Source organism: Sceloporus occidentalis, unplaced genomic scaffold, assembly GCF_023333645.1.
Source record: "Sceloporus occidentalis isolate IW3139 unplaced genomic scaffold, rSceOcc1.0.p SCAF_2, whole genome shotgun sequence".
NCBI classification, from domain to species: domain Eukaryota; kingdom Metazoa; phylum Chordata; class Lepidosauria; order Squamata; family Phrynosomatidae; genus Sceloporus; species Sceloporus occidentalis.
In genome coordinates, this window is record NW_028316982.1 from 191,536,399 (window position 1) to 191,557,654 (window position 21,256).

Genomic DNA, 21,256 nt, shown 5'->3' on the forward strand with positions numbered 1-21,256 from the left:
ATCGAAAGAACTCATTTTATATTATGAAGCTTTCAATATATTTAATTCACTGAGCTCCCCAACACATGCCTCTTTCCTTAATATATAAATATGGTTCCTTACTCTGTAAGCTGGCTGCATTTTTCATCAACTCTTGGAATTCAGAAATGACTTAAATACAGTATCTTTGACTGGAAATACTAAAATTAGTATGGATTTCATTTTTTAAGAAATCCCACAAATGAAAAGTTTTCTTAACAAAAGGTAAGGAGAGATCGATAAATTGGTGCTTTCAAGCAGAGAAGAAAGTAGCACACCCACTTCAAATGATGCAATCAACCTTAACTGTACACAAATCCAGTTACTTTTAAAAAGAAACTAACAAATATATGACTAATTTTCACAGTGCCTATGTGAGCCCTATTAATCTAGCTCTACCATGAAGGATAATTATATGCCATAAATCTCCTAATAATTTAAAGCATTTAATAGTGGCTTATCATTCCACTCTTCTAGGTAGTTTTTATGACAGACTTCCTTGTAACATACTGTACAAAAGTGGACAAAGTTCAATTGCACTAGACATAGGCTTAATCATATTTTTTTATGTGCCCAAGGTTAACTGTTTTCCCAGAATTTACCACTGTCATCAAATTATGGATGCAGCACCCTTCTCATTTGTACAGTACTCTGCATAAGGTGAAAAGAAGGGGAAAAAGGAACAAGACAATTTAAGGAATACATGAAAAATGATTCAAGATTTCACCGACTCTCACAGACATGAATTGGGCATTTGAAAACTGTGGATCTTTCATTTCTCTCTTAAATGAAATCTCAGAGGAAATGACAACTCTTCATCCCCCTAAGATTCCTTTAATTTAAGAATAAAAGATAATGCAATATCTATAATGCATTCCAATGTTCAATTCACTTCCTTCACCCCTTGTTCCTTCTTTACTGCCATGATAGTTTCTACCCATAAAAATGTATACATGACCTAAGGAGACATGCCAAAATTTGACATCTCACTTTCTTTAGGCTGCTGACACATTTCTATTTTTAGGAGAAAACTACATGCTTTGTATCTGAACAGACCCAGCTTCAACCCCTGTTATTTCTTACTAGAACTGGGAAAGATGTCTTTTAGGGATGCAATTCTTGACTCCCTGGGTTTCCTCAATCAGAAGAAACCTCTGACCTCTCCCAATGTGGGCTAAACATCTACAAGCAGTCCATACCATACAGCATCAAGCCACACCATCCTATTATTACTTTTTTGTTTTCCTCCAATGCATGTGCAACAACCATGTGAAACATGTTACATATGCAACAATCACACAAACACACCACCTGTAACTGACAATTACATCCCTCATCCCTCCCAGCTGGCATCCCATCTGATGCCCTGCTTGACCGTGTTATGGGCCACACAGTCATACAAACAATACACTGTTTGTGCACCCAGTGACACATTAGCAAAGCACAATCATGCAGGCTCACCAATACATACCCCCTTCCCCCTTTACCCCATAGCCCCCTGTTGGACTGCCTAATTTATAAAATGTTATTATTTCATCATTTTCTTGGTGACTTGCTGTATTTGTTATAATTCCACTACATGGAGTGTGTGACAGATCAATGGTATGACTGGTCAGTGGTGGAGCTGGCCTCTTCTGTGCGTGTATGCTCAACAAAAGAATAAAAAAAAAACCTATGGCGAGCAATGGCACCAGCAGCTGCTTCTCACAAGGCCAAGATGCTCCAGAATTGTAAGCTGCCCCTGCCCTTTCACATTCCCACACTTGTGCTGTGCTGTTTATATGCTGGTATGATGATGCACACTTTCTGCATCAGAGCAGAGCAAATGGACATTATTTTGCTCTGGTTTTTCACCCCAGAGCACGGCTTCATCCTGGTTTCACCTCATTTCTGGCTCGTGAGTTGTATGAACAGGTAGGCCTCAAGTTGGGTTTAAGCCACTTCTTTTTGCTAGTGCAGACACCCTATACGTTTCTTCCCAAAGGTATTTACAAGAATATTTTTCTTCTTACTATGAGAATGACTACACAGATTATGAGGCTGCCCTGACTTACCAGGGCTGGCCTGGTTGCTGTTGGGGGAGGGAGATGGCTCTCCCAGGTCTTTGTGGGCCTGCCTGGGCTCCCAGCATACTTTGCTGGGGCCGGGTGGGACCGCCATTGGTCAAGTTTTGGCAGCTGGGGTGGGCCCCACCCCGGCGCTGGGAGACTACATCTCCCAGTGTGACTTGGGGGCAGAAGTGCCCACTAATTGGATGCCACGGGTCCCCGGGAGGATCTGATTGGCTTCAGGGCCAGGAGGAGTGGTGCCTCCTTCCTTCTGGCCCTGATTGGTTATCAGGCCTATAAAAGGCCACATGGCATCCTGTCTGGGCACCATTTTCAGACCTCATGCTTTGGGGCCAACCCTAACCCTGTTGCTAGGTTATAATAAGGTTGTGTCCTTTCCTCCAAATTTGTGTTATAGTTTTATTGGCAACTTCCCTCCACAGCAATCAAAGGCTATTTTCAATTTGTGACTTATTCTGCACAAAATTTGCATGTGGTTGTTTTGCATTTCTGCACAGAAAACTGCAGGTTCTGCCTAGAAAATAATATTTCAATACAAAAATACCAATTCTTGCAGAGAAAATGCAGTTTTCTATGCAGAAAATACTGTTTTCTATACAAAACAACTATATGAACTTTTGCATGGAATAAGTCCAAAACAGTGAAGATTCTGGCTAGTCCAGGATTCTTTTTTATCAGGGTTTCTCAATAATAATAATAATAATAATAATAATAATAATAATAATTTTTCCTGATATTTTCAAATATTATTTCCATCCCAAATACCTTTCTAAAATTTATAGCTAGTCCATCTAATGAATATGCTGGGCTAGGTTTATATACAGCCAAACTCAATAAAAGATATCTCATGTTTTCTAGGAGTTTAATACTACTACTGTGAAATGGCCCATGGATGATTACTTTGGAAAAATATTCTCACTTCTTTCTAAGGATTTACCTCATAGATGCTGTGAACTTAAATGGCTGTTATGTGTGAATAAAAGATGAATTGTATTGTAACATACACTCCCTATATTATTTCAACAATTATTTTTATTGTAAATTATTTCAGTTTCATTTAAAAAAACTATAGTTTTCTTCATCTATTCTTGTTTCATTAATAAAAATATAAATCATACTCACACGATGAGCCTTGTGCAGAACTAGTACTTGTATTTCTACTGACAAAAAAGCTCACATCTGCATAGTATTGGCTTTGTTAAATCAGAAGATTATAGGATCCATATCAACACTGTAAAATGCCCTCCCTCTTTTGCGCATCACTCTGGCTGTTATGAAACTATAATTCTGTTTTATTGTGTTGAATAGAACAGTATGATAGTGAACCAGCCAAGTAAAGATTGTTTAAAGGAGGGAAGTCTTTTAATACTAGTTTACAGATCACTTGCTCTGTCCTATTCCTATTCTTTTGCAATCAATTCCAATTCTCATGAAATTTCAATAAAAAGGATAAAAAATACAGCATAGCATTTGTCTCAAGGATCTTACTGAAACAAATAATTTGTATCAAGTACACAGTTGCTTCCTCAAATTCATATTTACTCACTTGTTCTGTTTTTCCATACTTGTAACCCTGAGATTTTCCCATCGTGAATTAAGAAGATTCATTTGTTCTTGTATTTCATTTTCTTCATCTTCTGAAAGCTTTCCAAATGACAGAAGTTGGCTGCCTACTTGCAAAACATCACCAACACGTCCTTGGTGAGCTGTTAATTCCATCATGAAGCCCTTTCAAAACAATTTTTTTAACAAAGATTATCACTAAATACTTTATAATTTACAAATTCCATTAAACATTTAAACTTTACTGAATAAAATATTTTAAAAGAATTTTAGGAACTTAATTCAACCATTTGGCAAGGGACAACAACATATTATGTTAAGCAATCAAACAGACTCAAAATACCAGTCAAATTTCAAGCTTTCGACCTTTATCCCCTATACAGATATAAGAACAGCAATTAGCAGATGGTGAAGTGTTTGTGTCTGTTTTTGCAATCTGTGTTGTTCATAATACCTCATGGGTGTGAAACTGTTCTTTAACTTCTTCTACATCAGTGGATATATTTCCTTGTGCTTGTAGTGAATCTTCAGCAGAGAGAAGCCATGAGAGTACTTCTTCTAATGCAGTTTGATAGCTTTCCAGATCTACTTCTGTATGCGCAGGTGAAGTAGCAAACAGCTTCTCTTCATGGCCTTCCAAGTGCTGCTAAACAGAAAATAACAGTTTTGGCCTTCATGCAACTTACTTGCACTAATCCCCCCCCTACATTTTACATGGAATGCAGTGGTGTTAATTCCACAGAATAGCTTTGACATCAAAATCCTTATGAATGTGTTGGTATAGTATAACACAGAGACTATTTTCTGTAAAATCACTGAAGAAAAGGACTAGGAAGAAAGCATTGTTAAATATGAAATAAACAGTCATTCTTCACGCAGATCCAGTTATAACTGCAATCAAAAGTCTGTACTAACATCTAGTTTTCACAGATTATGTAAAACTCTATTCCTTATTTTTTTTGTTCTAATTATCTTGTTCAAGTGATTATATTATATGTGCATGCAAACAAAGCTACAGAAATGCAATGTGAAACAACTCTCTGTGTGCACGCAGACACATGCACATGCACACAATTGTGGGTTAAAATGATTAACTCCTACACATTTTAGTTCCAATTTACTATGGCCATCACTATTTTAGAGGACATTGCAGAAAATGTGTTGAGCTGCAAATGGTACAAAGGCTCTGCTATTAGAACTGCATGGCTATGTTCTTTTCTTAAAACTAATCTGTAGTTATGCCACACTCCTTAGAGGTGAATATATCAGTTATTGCACATGAGAAACACTGGAGAATACCTGAGGGAAGTAAAACATCAAGTGAATCTCATGAAACGTTGAGTTACAGACAGAAATTGAACAATCACTCCATAACCTCCCCACCTCTGTTTGGAGCCTCTGGACATTTCTCCACATCCCACAAGAAAAATGGCATCTTAAGAAGCCTCTGGGAAGTAGTTGTGGCCTTGATTTACTGATAATTCATTTCAATTGTGTTTGTGTGTTTACAAAAACTGATGTGAACTTTCAATCACTTCTACATTTTATACTCAAGCACTTCTGACTGTCAGTGCAAGTTCTGGGAAGTCCCTAGACTCACCAAAGTAGTCTAAGGCCTGGTACATACCACCAGGAAGTGTGCCCTGCCGGCGATAGTAGGGCTCGGGAGCACACACCAACCGCACGCTCCTGAGCCCTACTACGTGCAAGCAGTGCCACTATTGTGTGGCACTGCCCACACGGGGTGTGTGTTGATGATGTGTGAACATCTTAGCGCCCACACATCTATTCCAGGAAGCAGCATCATAAGGGCTGTGACACAGCTCTGACGATGTTGCAAAAAAGAGCTGCTCTAGGTGGCTCCATTCTTGATGCACAGCGGTGCCTTGCCATTTAGTTTCTGTGGCAATGCTACACAGCAAAAAGGGGCGGTGTTTTCCCATCCATCTGTACTGCCCCTAACACAGAATTAGAGCCTCAGTTGGATGTGGAGGGGAGAAGCTAAACACTTATTTCACACTTTACTTCTCCATACAAGTAGTGTTGTCAGGTTTTCAGAACAGAAAAAAAAATACAGTAGAACATGCAGGCTTGATAGTCAGGAAGCAGCTTTAAACAAGTTTGTGCTCAATGTAAATACAAAACTATAGATTTCAGTGAACTTAGAAATGTATTTCTCTGTGAAATCAACATATTGTCCACATTCATAAATTACACGATGCACACATTTTTTATCTTTATAAACGTCCATCTTTGATTGGATCATTTATGGAATGGAGGGGGGGGGAGAACCCTCCATAACAGGAGGGGGATACAGAAGAGGCTCTTACATATGGTGATTATTTGTCCAATGAAGGAAGATTTTAAAATGCAGTCACTATTAATCAGTCAAGACTGTAAGAAATACCTCTTGTTGCTGTTGTGAGCCTTCATGTTGTTTCTGATGTATAGCAACAACAACAACAACAACAACAACAACAACAACAATAAAGCAAACCTGTCATGGGGATTGATTAGCAAGATTTATTCAGATGTGCTTTGCCTTTTTGTCTTCCTCTGAGGCTGAGAGACTTTGATTTTCCCAAGGTGATTCAGTGGATTTTCACAGTTGAGCAAGGATTTGAATGTTGGTCTCCAGAGCTGTAGCCCAGTGCTTAAACAGCTACACCACACTAACCTCTACATTACACATATTCTCTGTTTAATTTCTCTACCACAAGTAGATAAAGTATAAGGAGTCATAAGGGGATTAATTGACACATCCCCTCCCTTTTTTCAGAGAACTACATAAACTGTTTTTTACAAGTGCAGCAATAGATAGACCTCAAATAAAGTGCTCTTGATCTGTAAGAGTCCATGTGTTCTGCTTTTCAAAAATAAAACTAAAAGAGAAAAAAAGTTAATTTGATGTAGCAAGGCACAAAGGGGAGTAATGTAGAAATGGAAAGATGAGAACAAGCAAAAGCAGAGCAATTTCTTCCTAACTGCAATGATTAGGGGAAAGATGTACAAACTGCTAATTGTGTGATTGTGTCTGTGCCTTCAAGTTGCTTGTGGACCTATGAAGACCCCATGAATTATATAGGGTTTTCATAAGCAAGGAATATTCAGAGGTGATTTTGCCAATTCCTTCCTTTGAAATATCCCACAGCATCTGTTATTCATAGATGGACTTTCTTCCAAGTACTAAACAGGGCTGACCCTGCTTAGATTCCAAGATCAGTCAGGATGTGGTGGTTTCAGGATATTTAGGCCTAGGTTGCTATATACTGAGTTTATTTTTACAGCAAGAAATTTGAGGCATTAGAGCTGTAGGTCTCCTCAGATAATAAGATTAATGACAACTTAGGAGAAAGCAAACAAATGTTTGTAAGTATGTCATGTTTTGTTTAGAAAGCAAGATGAGATAGGTGGGATCAGTTGAACTAATTTAATCCAAAACAGAAGGAAGTAAATTCAAACTTATTCCATAGACTCAAGAACAGTCTTCATGACAGTTAGCTTGCCATCCAAATGATTTCAATACCCAGCATGAGAAGCTTAATTTTTTTATTAATAAAGTTTATTGAATTAAAAACATACATACACAACATATGTACAAAATAACAGACAGTACCTTCATGAATGTACATTTTACAGCAGCATGCTAATCAACACTCTCCTTCTGTTATTTCCCAGAATTTGGTATTCAGAGGCATGAGGTATCTGAACCTGATCATCATACAACACCATCATGATGATTACTTGTAGATAACTTTATCTTTAAGAAACTTTCCTAATTCCTTTCTAAAACCATTTAAATTTCTAGCCATCACCATTTCCTCTAAGCCAATTCAAAAGTTTAACTATGAGTTGTGAAAAGAAGCCTTTCCTTCTGACTCTTCCACCATTCTTCATGGGAAACCTTCACATTCTAGTTTTTCTAAGATCTATCTCAGGGACCGCCTCCTCCCGTACAATCCTCCCCGCGCTCTCCAGTCCTCTGGGAGGAACTTACTGCAGCCTTTAAAATCTAGGCTTGCGGCGACCTCCCAGAGGGTGTTCTCTGCTGTCGCCCCCAAACTCTGGAACGACCTGCCGAATGAGATCCGTCAGATAACATCATTAGACAGCTTTAAAAAAGCGGTCAAGACGGATCTCTTCTGGCAGGCCTTTTCAGACTAACCATCCCGGCCCAGGTTCCCTGATTCCCTCATTCCTCCCGTGGCCCCATCCTAGTGATGGTCGAGGATCAACAGAGGGATATCAGGGTTTTTAGGTTTTTTTTAATTGCTGTTTTTATGCTTGATATTGTGTTTTTAATATGTTATACTGTTTAATATTGTCTTAGGGGGGGGAGGGATAAAGTGTTTTTAATTGTTATATTTTATATTTTACTGTTGTCAACCGCCCGGATTGGTTTGCCACAGGGCGGTATATAAATAAATATTATTATTATTATTATTATTATTATTATTACTATCTATCTGCATCATGAATACTTTTATATGTTCCATATATTGTAAGCTCCAGTTGTAGAGGCTACTCCATCCCCTGATCATGTTTACTATTTTTCTCAGCACCTTTTCCAGTTCTAAAAATATACACCCAGATGCAGAAACTGGAACTCCATTCAGTCTTTCAAATGTAGCCACAGTTTGTACAAAGCAAACTATGGTCCAAAATACACTGTAGAAATAATCCAGTTTGAGACGACTTTAACTGCCCTGACTGAGTGCTAGGGAATCCTGGGAACTGTAGTTTAGTGTGACACCAGAGCTCTGACAGAGAAGGCTAAATGTCTCACAAAACTACAGTTCACAGAATTCCCTTGCATTGAGCCAAAGCAGTTAAAGTAATCTCAAACTGGATAATTTCTGCAATGTGTTTTAGACCTCTATTTTCTACAAACTGTTTTATTTTTCCTAAGATTTCTAGGAAGAAACTATCTTTGATCTGTTGTTCTTTATTTGGCTTCAAGTTGTTTCTGACGTATGGAAACTCTGAGGTGAATCTATCATGGAGTTTTTTGGGGTTTTTTGGCAAGTTTCTTCACAGGGGGTTTGCCACTGCCATCCTCTGAAACTGAGAAGGAGTGACTTGCATGAGGTCACCCAATGGGTTTACATGGCCAAGCTGGAATTTGAACCCTTGTCTCCAGTCTTAGTGCAACACTCAAACCAATACACCATGCTGGCTCATAAAATAAGCAGTTTTATTTTCCCAGATTTGTAACAGGGAAACCAGAAAAAGATAACAGGAACAGCATACCTGCAGTACAAACAAGTACTGTAGTAACTTGGACAGAATTTCTTTAGGCCAAAAGACTCTTAATGGATTTTTGTAAAACAGAAAGCCAGATTCATGTGATTGATTCAGCTGCACAGGTACCACATAAGCATCAGCTAAACCAGCATCCAATTTAAGGGAGAAGAAACTCAGCCTCTAGGTTTTAAAGTCCTTTTTATTTGTACATTTTGCAGGTCAGGAAATATTATGATATTAAAGACATGGTATGAAGAACTTTCAAGTGTCTCAATGTAACCTGCTGTTCTTCTTGAACCCCGAAGCCCCTTGTATGGTGTTCCAAGAATACAAATGTGTGTTGCATGTATAGAGGTATCCAAGTGGAACCCATCATAGCAAGGACAGTACCTGTCCTTCAGTACTATCACTGATACTCTTTCAGGAAATCAAGACTACTCAGTTGCTAGTCCACTAGTCTGTCCAAAACTACAGAGTAATTTTGAAGTTATTATTTAGTCTCAGGTTAATGCACCTTCATTCAAGATCACAAAATGCAATGAGAGCCAAGGCTTACTTGTGGATAAGGAGGTCAAATAGAGCATTAAACCTAACAATGCCAGAATAAATTGAGAGGTTAATAAATCTGTAAAACTGCAATTTGGTTTTGAGCACATTGACTTAAGACAATCAATTGCACTTGCATCAATTGTAGCTTTATTTCCACTGACAAGGTGCATACTAATCCATTTACTGTTAGTAATTTATTCTGTTATGAGTTCTCAATAAAATAAGAGAGGCATGGCATTAAGTGAAATTGAATGTATCCAAAATGTATAACCTAGAGCTATTTGCTTAGAGACAGGATTGGATTTACATAGGATGGAGCATTCTCTTCCTATTTATTTTAAGAACTCTTTCAAGCAACATTTATTGACCCTTCTATTATCTTTGAAGTGAAGAAATGCAATGATTGAAATAAGAATCTCTTGCTTCTAAACAATTGCATGGTAAGGCTGATTTACTGTCAGCACCTTTAGGATCTACAGTTAAGGCAAGGCTGAAGGGTCGAGAGTGGAATAAAATCTATTTAAAATAAAGGTAAAATGCAGCAGTGAGTTCAGGGAATGATGGATCTCAAAGTTAAAAAAAACATTTTGATAACCTTTTCTAACTTGTATGTTTGAAGAACAGTTCAAAAGTTAAATTTCTGTTTAAGCCCTTGTTATTTAGGTGGCAAATCCTGTGCCCTACTAACATTTTCTCCCAGCACTGCAATGAATCTGAATACACTATTATAAATATCTTAAGTTAAAAACATTGTACTCTTGTATAAGGGACTCATTTCCTCAACTGTCTGTTATAGACAGAAGCAGAGTGCTGTATTATGTTTTTGCATCTGGATCCAGGATTCCATAACTGCCTCTTCATCTCCAAAATGATTTCTATGGATCAGGGCATTCACCATGCTTCTACAAGACTTCATGACTGTCATGGCAGGTTTCACATACAAGGTGCAAGTGGTAGTGGAAACTGGCATCTAAAAGAAGGTGGAGGGAGGTTGCATTGTTGCCAATAGCACAGGAAAGATGGAATGGATCCACCATCCCACTGACATGTGAGCCCCAGCTGCTAATGTTCAGGGTGAGTCTTGTTTCTAAGACACTTTGTATAACAGCAGATTCAACTTTCATCATTATGTGTTTGTATGCTCTCATACATAACATGTCTATGTATAATTGTGAAACCTGGACAATGAAGAAAGCCGACAAGAATAGAATCAGTTCTTTTGAAATCTGGTGCTGGAGAAGAGTTTTGAAGATATACTATGGACAGCTAAACAGACAAATAAATGGGCCCTAGAGCAAATCAAGCCTGAACTCTCCTTAGAAGCCAAGGTGAAAAACTGAGACTGTCTTACTTTAGTCATATAAGAAGACACCACTTATTATGAATCCAGGATTCCATAACTGCCCCCTGCTGAAATAAAAGCAGTAGGAAAAGATGAAGCCCACATTCCAGATGAATAGACTGAATGTAATTGTATTTTGTACAAAGGAAGAGCCAAAATGGAGGAGGCTTCACTTTGTTGGATATGAAGGGAACAAATATGGGTTTTTGATGGACAATGGCAAAGTAATGTTCTCTAGAAGCGCAAATTATGGAAAATATTGTGATTGGGAGAAAATCCATTGTAAGCAGGATGTGTTTATCCCACAGGGCATTATGCCACAAAATTGCAGAAATGGAGGGGTGGATTTGCCTAATGCTGAAGAAGATATAGAGCCAGGCACATCACAAGACATTGTCTCATGTCACATACACAAACACCTTCGCAAAACATTCCCATGCCCATATTTGTACCAAAGCAAAGATTTGTTGTGGAACTAGTAGTGCAGAGTAGTAGTGAGGATAGTGAAAATGTGTCAGAAGGGCAAGGGTGATCATTCCTAAAAGGACTCACAGTGTCAGAAGAGAACCAGATAGGTTTGTGATTCAAGAGGTCATGGTTTGCACTGTAGTGGCTGAAGAACCTGAAAGTTTCCAGGACTTGTTGAGATTTCCTCAAGATGAACAAGAAAAGTGGAATCAGGCTATGGACTCTGAGTTTGAGTTACTTGTAGAAAGGAAGGTTTTTGATGTGGTGGATAGGCCAGTAGATCTCAAGGTTGTAGGATGCAAGTGGGTATACAGGAAAAATGAAATGCCAGATGGTATTGGTGCCAAAGGTTTCTCACAGAAGAGATTTGAGAGTTATGACATGACTTTTTCTCCAACAGCCAAGCCTGAGACCTTGAGGATGGTGTTGGCAATGTCAGCAAAAAGGAACCTTGAGGTGAGGCATTTTGATTTTGAGGCAACATACCTAAATGTGTGTTTGGAGACAACTGTGTTCATGGAACAAGCTCCTGGGTATGACTGTGCTGGTAACAACAAGGTATACAGGTTGACGAAGGCCCTGTATGGATTGAAGCAGAATTTTAGATGCTGAATTAGGTGTATACATGATGAGCTTGTCAAACATGGATTCCAACGGAGTATGGCTAAAGCATGTATGTATACCAAGGGTAGTATCATTATAGTGATCTATGTTGATGATCTTTATGTGGTTACAAGTAGTTTGGATGAAATGAGGCATGTGCAGGAGGAGTTAGTAAGAAAATTCAAACTGAAGGGTTTGGGCAGTTTGAATAATTACCTAAGAATTGAAGTGGAGAGAACCCAGGATGGGGAGATTCTGTTGTGTCAGAAAAAGAAGGCTGACAGGATTGTGGAGATTCAGAAATCAAAGCTGTTGGCAGCTATTGGGGGATCTTGGTGAATCATGCCATATACCAATAGTGATCAATGAGGACTCACAAGCCTGCATTGTGATGGCAGAAGCAGAACATTTCAAAAGCAGAACAAAATACATTGGGGTAAGGTACCAGAATGTGCATGAGTTAATATAGGGTGGAATCCTAAAACTGCAATAATGTGTGTCTGAGGAAAACACTGCAGATTTACTCACAAAGGCATTACCTGTACAAAGTCATGAGAGATTAACAGTAGGCTGGGCCTTGGGTTAAAGAATTGTACTTGGGACTATATGAGTAAAAATGTATTCTGATATAGTTTGTTTATCCTGCATGGCAACTAAGATATTTTGGAGGGGATTGACAGTATATTTTTTCCCCAAGCCGTGTAAAATGTCTCAGTGCATGCAATGGGTTAAAGATGAAATACTGACTCAGAAAAAGCTGATGCAATATGAGCATGCAGATGATTCATAGCAGTTCCAAATTGCATGGTCACTGTGGCTACATGACAGGAAGCTGATGAAATATTAGCAGGCAGTTGGATCAGGATCCTAGCTATGTTTATGTATATAAGGATGAATGCTCCAGTAGACAGTGTGGTGGTGTAGATGTCGGTTGATGGTGGAGCCTTATGCTGGTTTGTGTAAATATTGCTGGATTATGACTGTAAATACTTGCTGCAACTAAGATTAAAAGCCTCTTCGGAAGAACCTCAGCAGTTGTGAACTACTTCCAGACTCTGCAGTGGTGTTTGTCTTCATGGTTGGCAGTCTTCTGCGTGTGGACTCAGTTTTCCCCCAATACTAACAGTCTCATCCACAAGGTCACCTTGAGTTGAGGCTGGCTCAAAGGCAATTAACATACACACTACTCAGTCTCAAACTTTATTGATATAGTTTATGGTGGGAGTTCAAGAAAACATTCTACATATGGCCAGAGTCAATGGCAACATTTCTGATTAAAAATACCATTGATTTAGTGGCTGCTCTTGAAAGCCAGTCACTTAATGTCTTCATTTTAGTGGATCAGTGTCCTCTCCCTGAAGTAAACATATCAGTCTTAATCAACCTTTAACATTACTGTTTTATAAAGTTTAACCTATATGGTGCTTGAACAGTGATTAAACATGGCACAGAATGGTGGTGGTGGTGGTTTTGTATGTGTGTTTTTGTGTGAAATAAAATGACAAGAGTTAGAGATCAGTGACAAAGTTGAATTGAGCATGTGAGAGGAGATCTCACATTTCACCCTTTCCTAACGTGAAAGCTTCCAAAGATGTTGGGCCCCCACTATGCCTAGACCACAAATATATAATGGATTTTGTAGTCCCTCTGGAAAAAATACAGCTTGACCAATTACAACTGTAAAAGAAACAAAAAAAAATACACTTTTGAATGGAGTCATTAGTGACAACTCCTATGCCATTATTTGTATATACTCCATTTTACTTTGAAAGCTATCAACTTATGCAGTGAATTAAGCAACCTAATTCAATGTACTGATAAAATTTAATTATTCATGTTAATGATAGTAATCTTCCCATTTCTATCATTTAATATTACGAAATCAATTCTGTCCGTTCTTGAGAGTGGGCCATGAATTGGCCAAATAAATTAAGGACAGCCAAATATTTATGCACACATCCATACCACATGGCAACTATGTTCTGTTAATATGCTGATTTTATCCCTACCACTGTCAGTTGTGGAACAACTTATTTCATATGATCAGTTCTCCTGAGTAATTCCAAGTTATATTCTGAGATCATACATTGAATCCCTAACAGCAAAGAGACACCCTGAAACAGCTGAATGTCATTGCTTTTAGTGATATGACCTACTCCAGCAAAACTCTCTAATTAGAATTTTCTTCTTCAATTAGTATTATTCCAGTATAACCCCTCCATGTGTTATAGAACAATGATGACACTACATAATTGAGCTAACATTATCTATATTTAAGTTATGGAGCTGTTAAATAGAACAAATAAGTACATTAATCTTCTTAGGGAAAGATTGTACTAAATTAAAAGTAGCAATAAAAATTAAAACATATTTAATAATTGCTAACCCCTTTTGAAAGTATTATTTCTGGCCCTTTTCTATGGGATCAATAAATGATATGAATATTTAATACTGTATATATATATATAATTCATGCTACAGCTCATATAAAACATGATTTTTGTATGTGTGTGTGTGTGGAGGGTTAGGGATGGGAAAGGGGAAAATCTTTGGTGCTGGATTTTGTCTGGCCTTCTTCTTTAGGGCTCAGGGAGAGATCAGCATGTATAGTGGGAAGGTTGTAGTCAAAGTGATTTTGGGCTTGACCTCAGGATCTGGGTTGTTCATTTTTGTCTGCTGAAAAGATAGCAGACATACATCTGCTTCAGCTGACACTGCACTATTCTCACTTACCACAGATCAAAGTAAAATAATAATAAAGCGGTCTTTAGCCTGCCTATTCATTTTTGTTTCTGTATCATTTTTCTGTGCAGATGGGAAATTGCTGTTGACATTTTAGTATGGTTTTCCTTTTCATGCCTTTGTTTTAATATGATTTCATTTTGCTAAAGTGCTATTATAGCATTATTTTCTCATTATCATTACGACTGCTTTTTATAGCAATACAGAGTAGAAGCAATTGATAATATTTTTAGAGCTGACCTGTAAGAACCTCTTTACTTCCATGGCACATGTTCCAATTTGAATATCATGATGCATCTATATCAGAATTTGGGAGGTGCAGGAAAAATTCGCTACACTGTTGGACATATTTCAAACAGTCAACAGTGTGGAGTGACTCTTTTGGTTGTGATGTAGCAGCCTTTGATGGGCATTGTTAGGTTTAAAAGAGCTTCACCTTTTTCCATTGCAGCTGTTTTCATATCTGCTCCCAAAACTGTTTCTACTTTCTAGCAAGCCCCAGACACTTAATGGAAAATTTCAAGTCAGAACTTTCAGCGTAGTATTAATAATGATTATACTAAGTCTATAACCTCATATGAATTAAATCTGTGGAGAGCCAGCCAGAGATCCTATACAATATAATGTAATGGACTTTTAAAAAAGAGAGGGAGGGATCTCATATAATGTATTCAATCCATATCTTACATTGAAAATGTCAACCAAATAAGCACTGGTTACCACTGAAAAAAGGTTTTATTTTAAATTTAAAACAGATTCTGTAGGGTTTTACTTTGTAATGATTAATATTTCATTGGATTTTATATGATAGAGTATTCAGAGCACAAATTATTTATATGAGTCATACATGCCATTTACCTTTGTATTTTGCAACATACACAGAAGTTTTGAAAAATTTTAATATTTAAATACATTTAAATTAAACTTTAATTAAAAAAATAGGTGACAAGGTTACACAGAAAAGTACTCAAGTCAACACTTTTCTATTAAGAAAACAAACTACAATGATTTCACATGAAATCATTTTCTGCAAATGTAACTCTACATGCTGATATTAACTTTTTACCATTACTGGGGGGGAAAACTGGGAAGTGTTAATGGTTAACAACATAAGAAAATAATTGTCAGCAGGGCTGCTAAAACCCATTTAGCTATCTTGATTTATTCTAATAATTTCTTATTTTGTTTTCTTTCTGTTGTTGATTTTTTTTAGTGAATTCTATTCGTTTTGATCTCTCAAGCTGATCATAAATAACTATTCAGTAGGATAAGTGGATGCTGCAACATACATCAGTTTAACATGAAGTGATGATGCTTACTTTTTATAAACAAAAATTATAAAGATAATTTGACTAATTTGAATGTACTCTAGTTATTTGTTTCTTGATTACAGATAAATGTTCATATTGCTACCAAGAATGTAGGTTTATTTTACAGCTTGAAATCATGTATAGTATGGACAGGGGAACATATGAACAAGAATCCCACTCTAGTATCAGGTTAGGAAGACATTTACTGAGAGGAGGGCTTACCAGTAATGGGAAGAAATAGATATCTTCAGTCCTTTTATTTTACTTTATTTTATTCCTCTCTCCCTCCTAGAACCACTAGTTATCTCACACACACACATACACACCCAACACACACACATTTTAGGACTTTCTCTGAAAGTTTTGGAAAGAGACAGAAGGGTACACAAAATGCCGTTACTCTTTATAATTTATTTGTTTGTTTGACTATTGTTGCTGCTAATAGAAAGGATTTTAAAGTCTCTTTTCACAGGGGTGAAAATTTACTGTTGCTGACCATTTTGTTTCAACAGGATGTCTTAAAAAGTTAAAAATAAATATTCTTGACACACTAACACACTTATACACAGACAGATACCAAGCTATACTAAGGACTAAGAAGTATACTTTATGTGTCTCAAAACGCCATGTCACACATGAGACATACTTTTTCTGAAATTTATTTCAGTTTCAAAGAAGTTTTCCATTAGGTTTGCATTAGGGAAAACTGTTTGAGAAACCCAGGTTAAAGTTCACCTGTGTGTGTATATATGGAGGATACTTGTCTAGCTCCCTAGACAGAGACCTATGGTTATAACTATCTTATTGTTAACTAATATTTGAGTTAAATCATATTTGGAAAACCAAACCAAATCAACCCACCTACCCCCCCTCTCATTCTCTCTCTCTCCCCCCCTCTCCCCCCCCTCTCTCTATATACATATTTACAATACTTGCCTAATGTATTAAAATGTTATAAAAAGTAAGTGTGGCTTATTTTTACAGAGAAGAGTAAGACATATAGAAGAAAAAATGTCTGAGACTAAAAACAAAGCAAAGCAAAACTGAAAATTAAAATGGACACAAGCAAACACGAACTTTCAAAGTGCACATATTTTCCACAGCAGGCACAAGCGTATTAGTAATAGAATATCCACATCAAACAGTAATGTTGACAGACCTGTGGAGGGAACATCTTCCCTTTTGGGTCAGGGGACATGACATAAGCAGCTTGTGTGTACGCATAGCTTTTGAAGCGAGGTTTAGATGGAGGTGAAGGGGTGCGCACATGGCCCTGTGCTATACTGACTTTGATCTAAGGAGAAGAAATTAGGAAGAAAAGCAGACATACACTAATGAGTGTGTGGAATATGATGGATAGGAAGCATTCTTTTCAAGGGGGAATAGTAGCAATTTAGCACTTCCTCTATATATAATGTCATTAAAGGAGACAAAAACTATGTAGAACATAAGGAGTTGCTTTCATTAACATGACACCCTTTCATGAGGAGTAGAAAGGCTCCTTGAAGTGCCAGATAATTATCCCTGGCATGACATCCCCAATCAGTAAAGGACTTCTGTACTTCCAGCACACTTAGAAAGGAAAGAAGCAAGAACATGTAGTAAGTTCTGAATAAATGAATCCAGCAGTCAGCAAGCAACCACGAGATTAACAAATCTGAAATCTGATCAAGGGTGCTATGTAAGTGTATGTCAGTTACTTAAAAAGTGAATGCTCTGGAAATTACAATAACTCTTCAGCCAGTAGAAGTCTATAAATGGCTAATCTACCTAAGACTAGAATTTTGTTGTGTTGGCATATTGGCTCATATAAATAGAAAATGTTTTGAAACTTTCCATGCAAATCTAAATTTGAGGTAAAATAAGATCTTCAGATATCCTATATGAGGCTGAAAATACCTAAGTATTACTGGGTTATGCCTTAGGCCTGTGATGGTGAAGCTATGGCACGTGTGCCATGGGTGGCACTCAATGCCATTTCGCCAGGCACGGGGCAAGGGAAAAGGCGGAATGGGTGCGTGCCCGTTCCGCCTCCTCCCTGCCATTTTTGGGCCTCCCGCTGTCTCTCTGAGAGCGGGAAGCCAGAAAATGGCACCTGGGAGGAGGAGACAGAGGCGTGTGTGTCTGTCTCCTCCTTCTCTCCCGGCTTCTCTTCACTCTGCGCAAAAGGGATCCATGGAGCCCTTTCCCGGGGAGTGAAGGGCCGAGGAGAAGGCGGCTGGGATGCATGCCCAGCCGCCTCCTCCTCCCTTTCCCTTCTTTTGCCGGTCTCTGACGGTCCCAGAAGGGACACTCAGGGGCCGGCAAAAGCCGGAGGACAGCCCACCGTCCTCCACGGCCCTTTTGCCGGCCTTTGACGGCCCTTAAAGGAACCCTCAGGGGCAGCAAAAGCTGGAGGATGGCCCGCTGTCCTCCACCGCCGTTTTGCCGGCCTCTGACAGCCCCAGAAGGGACCCTCAGGGGCCGGCAAATGCCGGGGCAGGAGCCAGAGGCTCCTCCCTCTGAAAAGGGTGCAGAAGCTCTACCCCCGGAGGGTGGAAGCCCTGCCCCCAGCACTCAGCCCCCATCCTGGGGGTAGAAGCCCCGCCCCCGGCATGCGAACTGGAAAAGGTTCGCCATCACTGCCTTAGGCCTTCAAGCCTCCATGCTTCTTGTACATTTCTCAATGTTAATCAGAGAATCCCTAATCTCCTAAAGTAACCAAAGCTATCTAATCCACCTCTTGAAGTCAATAAAGAAGCAACATTTAACACTGAATGTCTGGAAGCCTCTTAGGAATCAGCATTTACAGGCATACCTCTGTTAACAAATTAGATATGTCACAAAATGAAGAGAGGTTCAATATGATTCAACAAATGTTTTATCCTAAGGTGATAATATGTTCATGAGTAATGAAATAACCCAGTCAGATAAAACTTGCATAAGTAAAAACAAAAACATAAACAAAACATCTTGAACCTTCAAGAGACCAATTGAAAGTTTCTTCAAAATATACCCAGGGATATTTTTTCTTCTTCTTGCATTATCTTTGTTATGATTTCCATTTTGATGACAGTGTGCCTTTTTTATTGTATGTGCTGGAAGTGTCTGGTGACACAGGCTAATCTGCTTTACCTTTCTCTGTCTATTGTGCTTTTCACACATGCTCACTAAGGAATTCTAGAGGCAGCTACTCTTTACCTTGCCTGTTGTAAACAAGCACACGTAGCTACTGCAGGACCAGCTAGAATAGAATGCTATTTTCCCCAGCTCAAGCATTATTGTATTGCTTTCTGCAGACACACTGCTGTAATGTAGCATCAAAAGGCTGTGGTTGTCCAGCCTTCCTTCACCACCTTTTCAATGCCAATGCTGATGGGGGAAAAAATTCAAGCTACAGAAAGGATAAGAGGGAAAGGAGAATTCGGGTGGAGGTACAAATACTTTGTAAAAAGAAGCTTCTTTGTGAGAAGCTTTGCCGCAGTACAGACCACCATAAAGCGGGGTACTCACACTGATACTAGGATTAGGGAGCACGCACCAACTGCACACTCCCTAACCCTAGTACGTGTGCACGGCGTCATTGTTACTTGGTGCCATCTAAATGGCGTGCATAATGATAACGTCACACAGGCACCACATCCAAACATTGCAGCATGCACGTCATGTCTCTGTGCCACCCCAGGCTGCTTACGGTGACCTGGCAGAGGCGTGGAAAGGAGCTCCAAAACGGAGCTCCTTTTGGGCTTCCGCATTGTTGGCATGGCAACCAAACAGCTGTGCCAGTGATACAGCGGAGAAAGGGGCTGCAGCGGCTGCCCCTTTCTTCTCTTTAGCGCCGGGGGTGTTCGGGCCCTAAGGACAACCCTTTTCCAGGTCCAGATTGGAGTTCCCACTATGTTTTCCCTTTCCGAATCTCTCCATGCCATTTTAACCTTCTTGCCATTCACACTTGCCACCATTTTGGTTTAAAATGGAGGTGCCTCCATTTCTGGGAATGATGCAACATGATCCAAATCACTTTGATGGCTTATTCACACTACCAAAGATGTAGATCGCTCCAGCACTAAAAAAACAAAACAAAACAAAACAAAACAAAAAAAACGGTAAGGGACCTGATGTAAAATGCACCAGATAAAGTGTTTTTTTTCTGCACTCTCTCTCTCTCTCTCTCTTTCACACACACACACACACACACACAAATGGCTCAAGGTGTATTTAGGGCCACTCTGAAAATCACTGAAATAACCAGGTTTCACACTGGGTTATTTCCTGAGTGTGGATGGGGCCTAGGTTTTATTACTGGTTTGTGTATCTGCTCTTTTTTCTCCCTATCCCCATTCTCACCAACCTAGATACTGTTCACTTCACTTTCAAAAGGGACATGGTGGCTCAGCAGTTAAGATGTTGACTCTGATGCTTGCAAGACTGGCAGGGTGGCAGGTTGAAGCCCAAGTGTCACATGATGGCATGAGCTCCTGTCACTAGTTCCAGCTTCTGCCAACCTAACTGTATAAATGCATGTAAAAGTGCAAGTAGGTAAACACATACTACTTCAGTGGGAAAGTAACAGCATACTGTGCAGTAATGCTGGCCACATGAACATCTTTGACAACACTGCTTCTTTGCCTTAGTAACAGAGAAGAGCACCACCCCCTACAGTCGGACACAACTTGACAACCTTGTCAAAGGTGAAACCTATACTTTTATTTACCTTTCAAATACCTTAAAGGTTGGCGACAAATGATGTGTTAATTCAGCTAGAGGACACAGAGCCTCTATAAATGTATTGGAGATCTTTCCACTTAATTATTCAAGTGCACAGCACTATATGAGCAACGATAAATACAGTAAATGATTGGAAATGTATTGTAATCTATTGTATTTACTTCTGAGTAGACATTGGGTGGACAATCCAAAAGACAAACAAATGTGTCCTAGAACAGATCAAGCATGAACTATGTCTGAATGCCAAGATGACTAAATAGAGGCTGTTGTACTTTGGCCACATCATGAGAAAGCATAAGTTATTAGAAAAGACAATAATGCTAGCAGAAGAAAAAGAGGAAGACTGGATAGATGATCAGAGAAGTGCCAGGCCTGAATTTACAGGACCTAAGCAGAGCAGTGGACGGCATGGCATCTTGGAGATGTCTCATCCACAGGTTCACCATGCTTCAGGGTCAAGGGAAGTTAGCACAGAAAGAGAAATGGTGAGGGTACAAGATTTGCTAACTTGTTCCTTTGGCTTAAAATTGATAGCCTCAACATAACTAGCTCTTCAAATCATATTACCCAAGAAATCAGGGATGGATGGATGGACAGTAAAATGAGTAAAAAGAGAGATGAGAGGAGAAACCAAGAGATAA

General features: G+C 38.9%; 1 protein-coding gene across 8 annotated transcripts in view; it reads right to left on the reverse strand.

Annotated features, from left to right (window-relative positions):
- The window catches only part of LOC149319486 (dystrophin-like), a 1,434,671-nt gene that overhangs the window by 861,575 nt on the left and 551,840 nt on the right, over nt 1-21,256 (reverse strand). For 6 of the 8 annotated variants that reach the window (XM_089511816.1, XM_089511815.1, XM_089511810.1 and 3 more), the window contains exons 9-10: nt 4,105-4,296; nt 3,634-3,815 (exon numbers count right to left, since the gene is read on the reverse strand). In XM_089511816.1, the coding sequence (XP_089367942.1) occupies nt 3,634-3,815; nt 4,105-4,296 (374 nt within the window). Of the gene's footprint in view, nt 1-3,633; nt 3,816-4,104; nt 4,297-17,067; nt 17,203-21,256 lie in introns of all 8 variants that reach the window. The other 2 variants (XM_089511819.1, XM_089511811.1) reach the window with 2 other exon arrangements.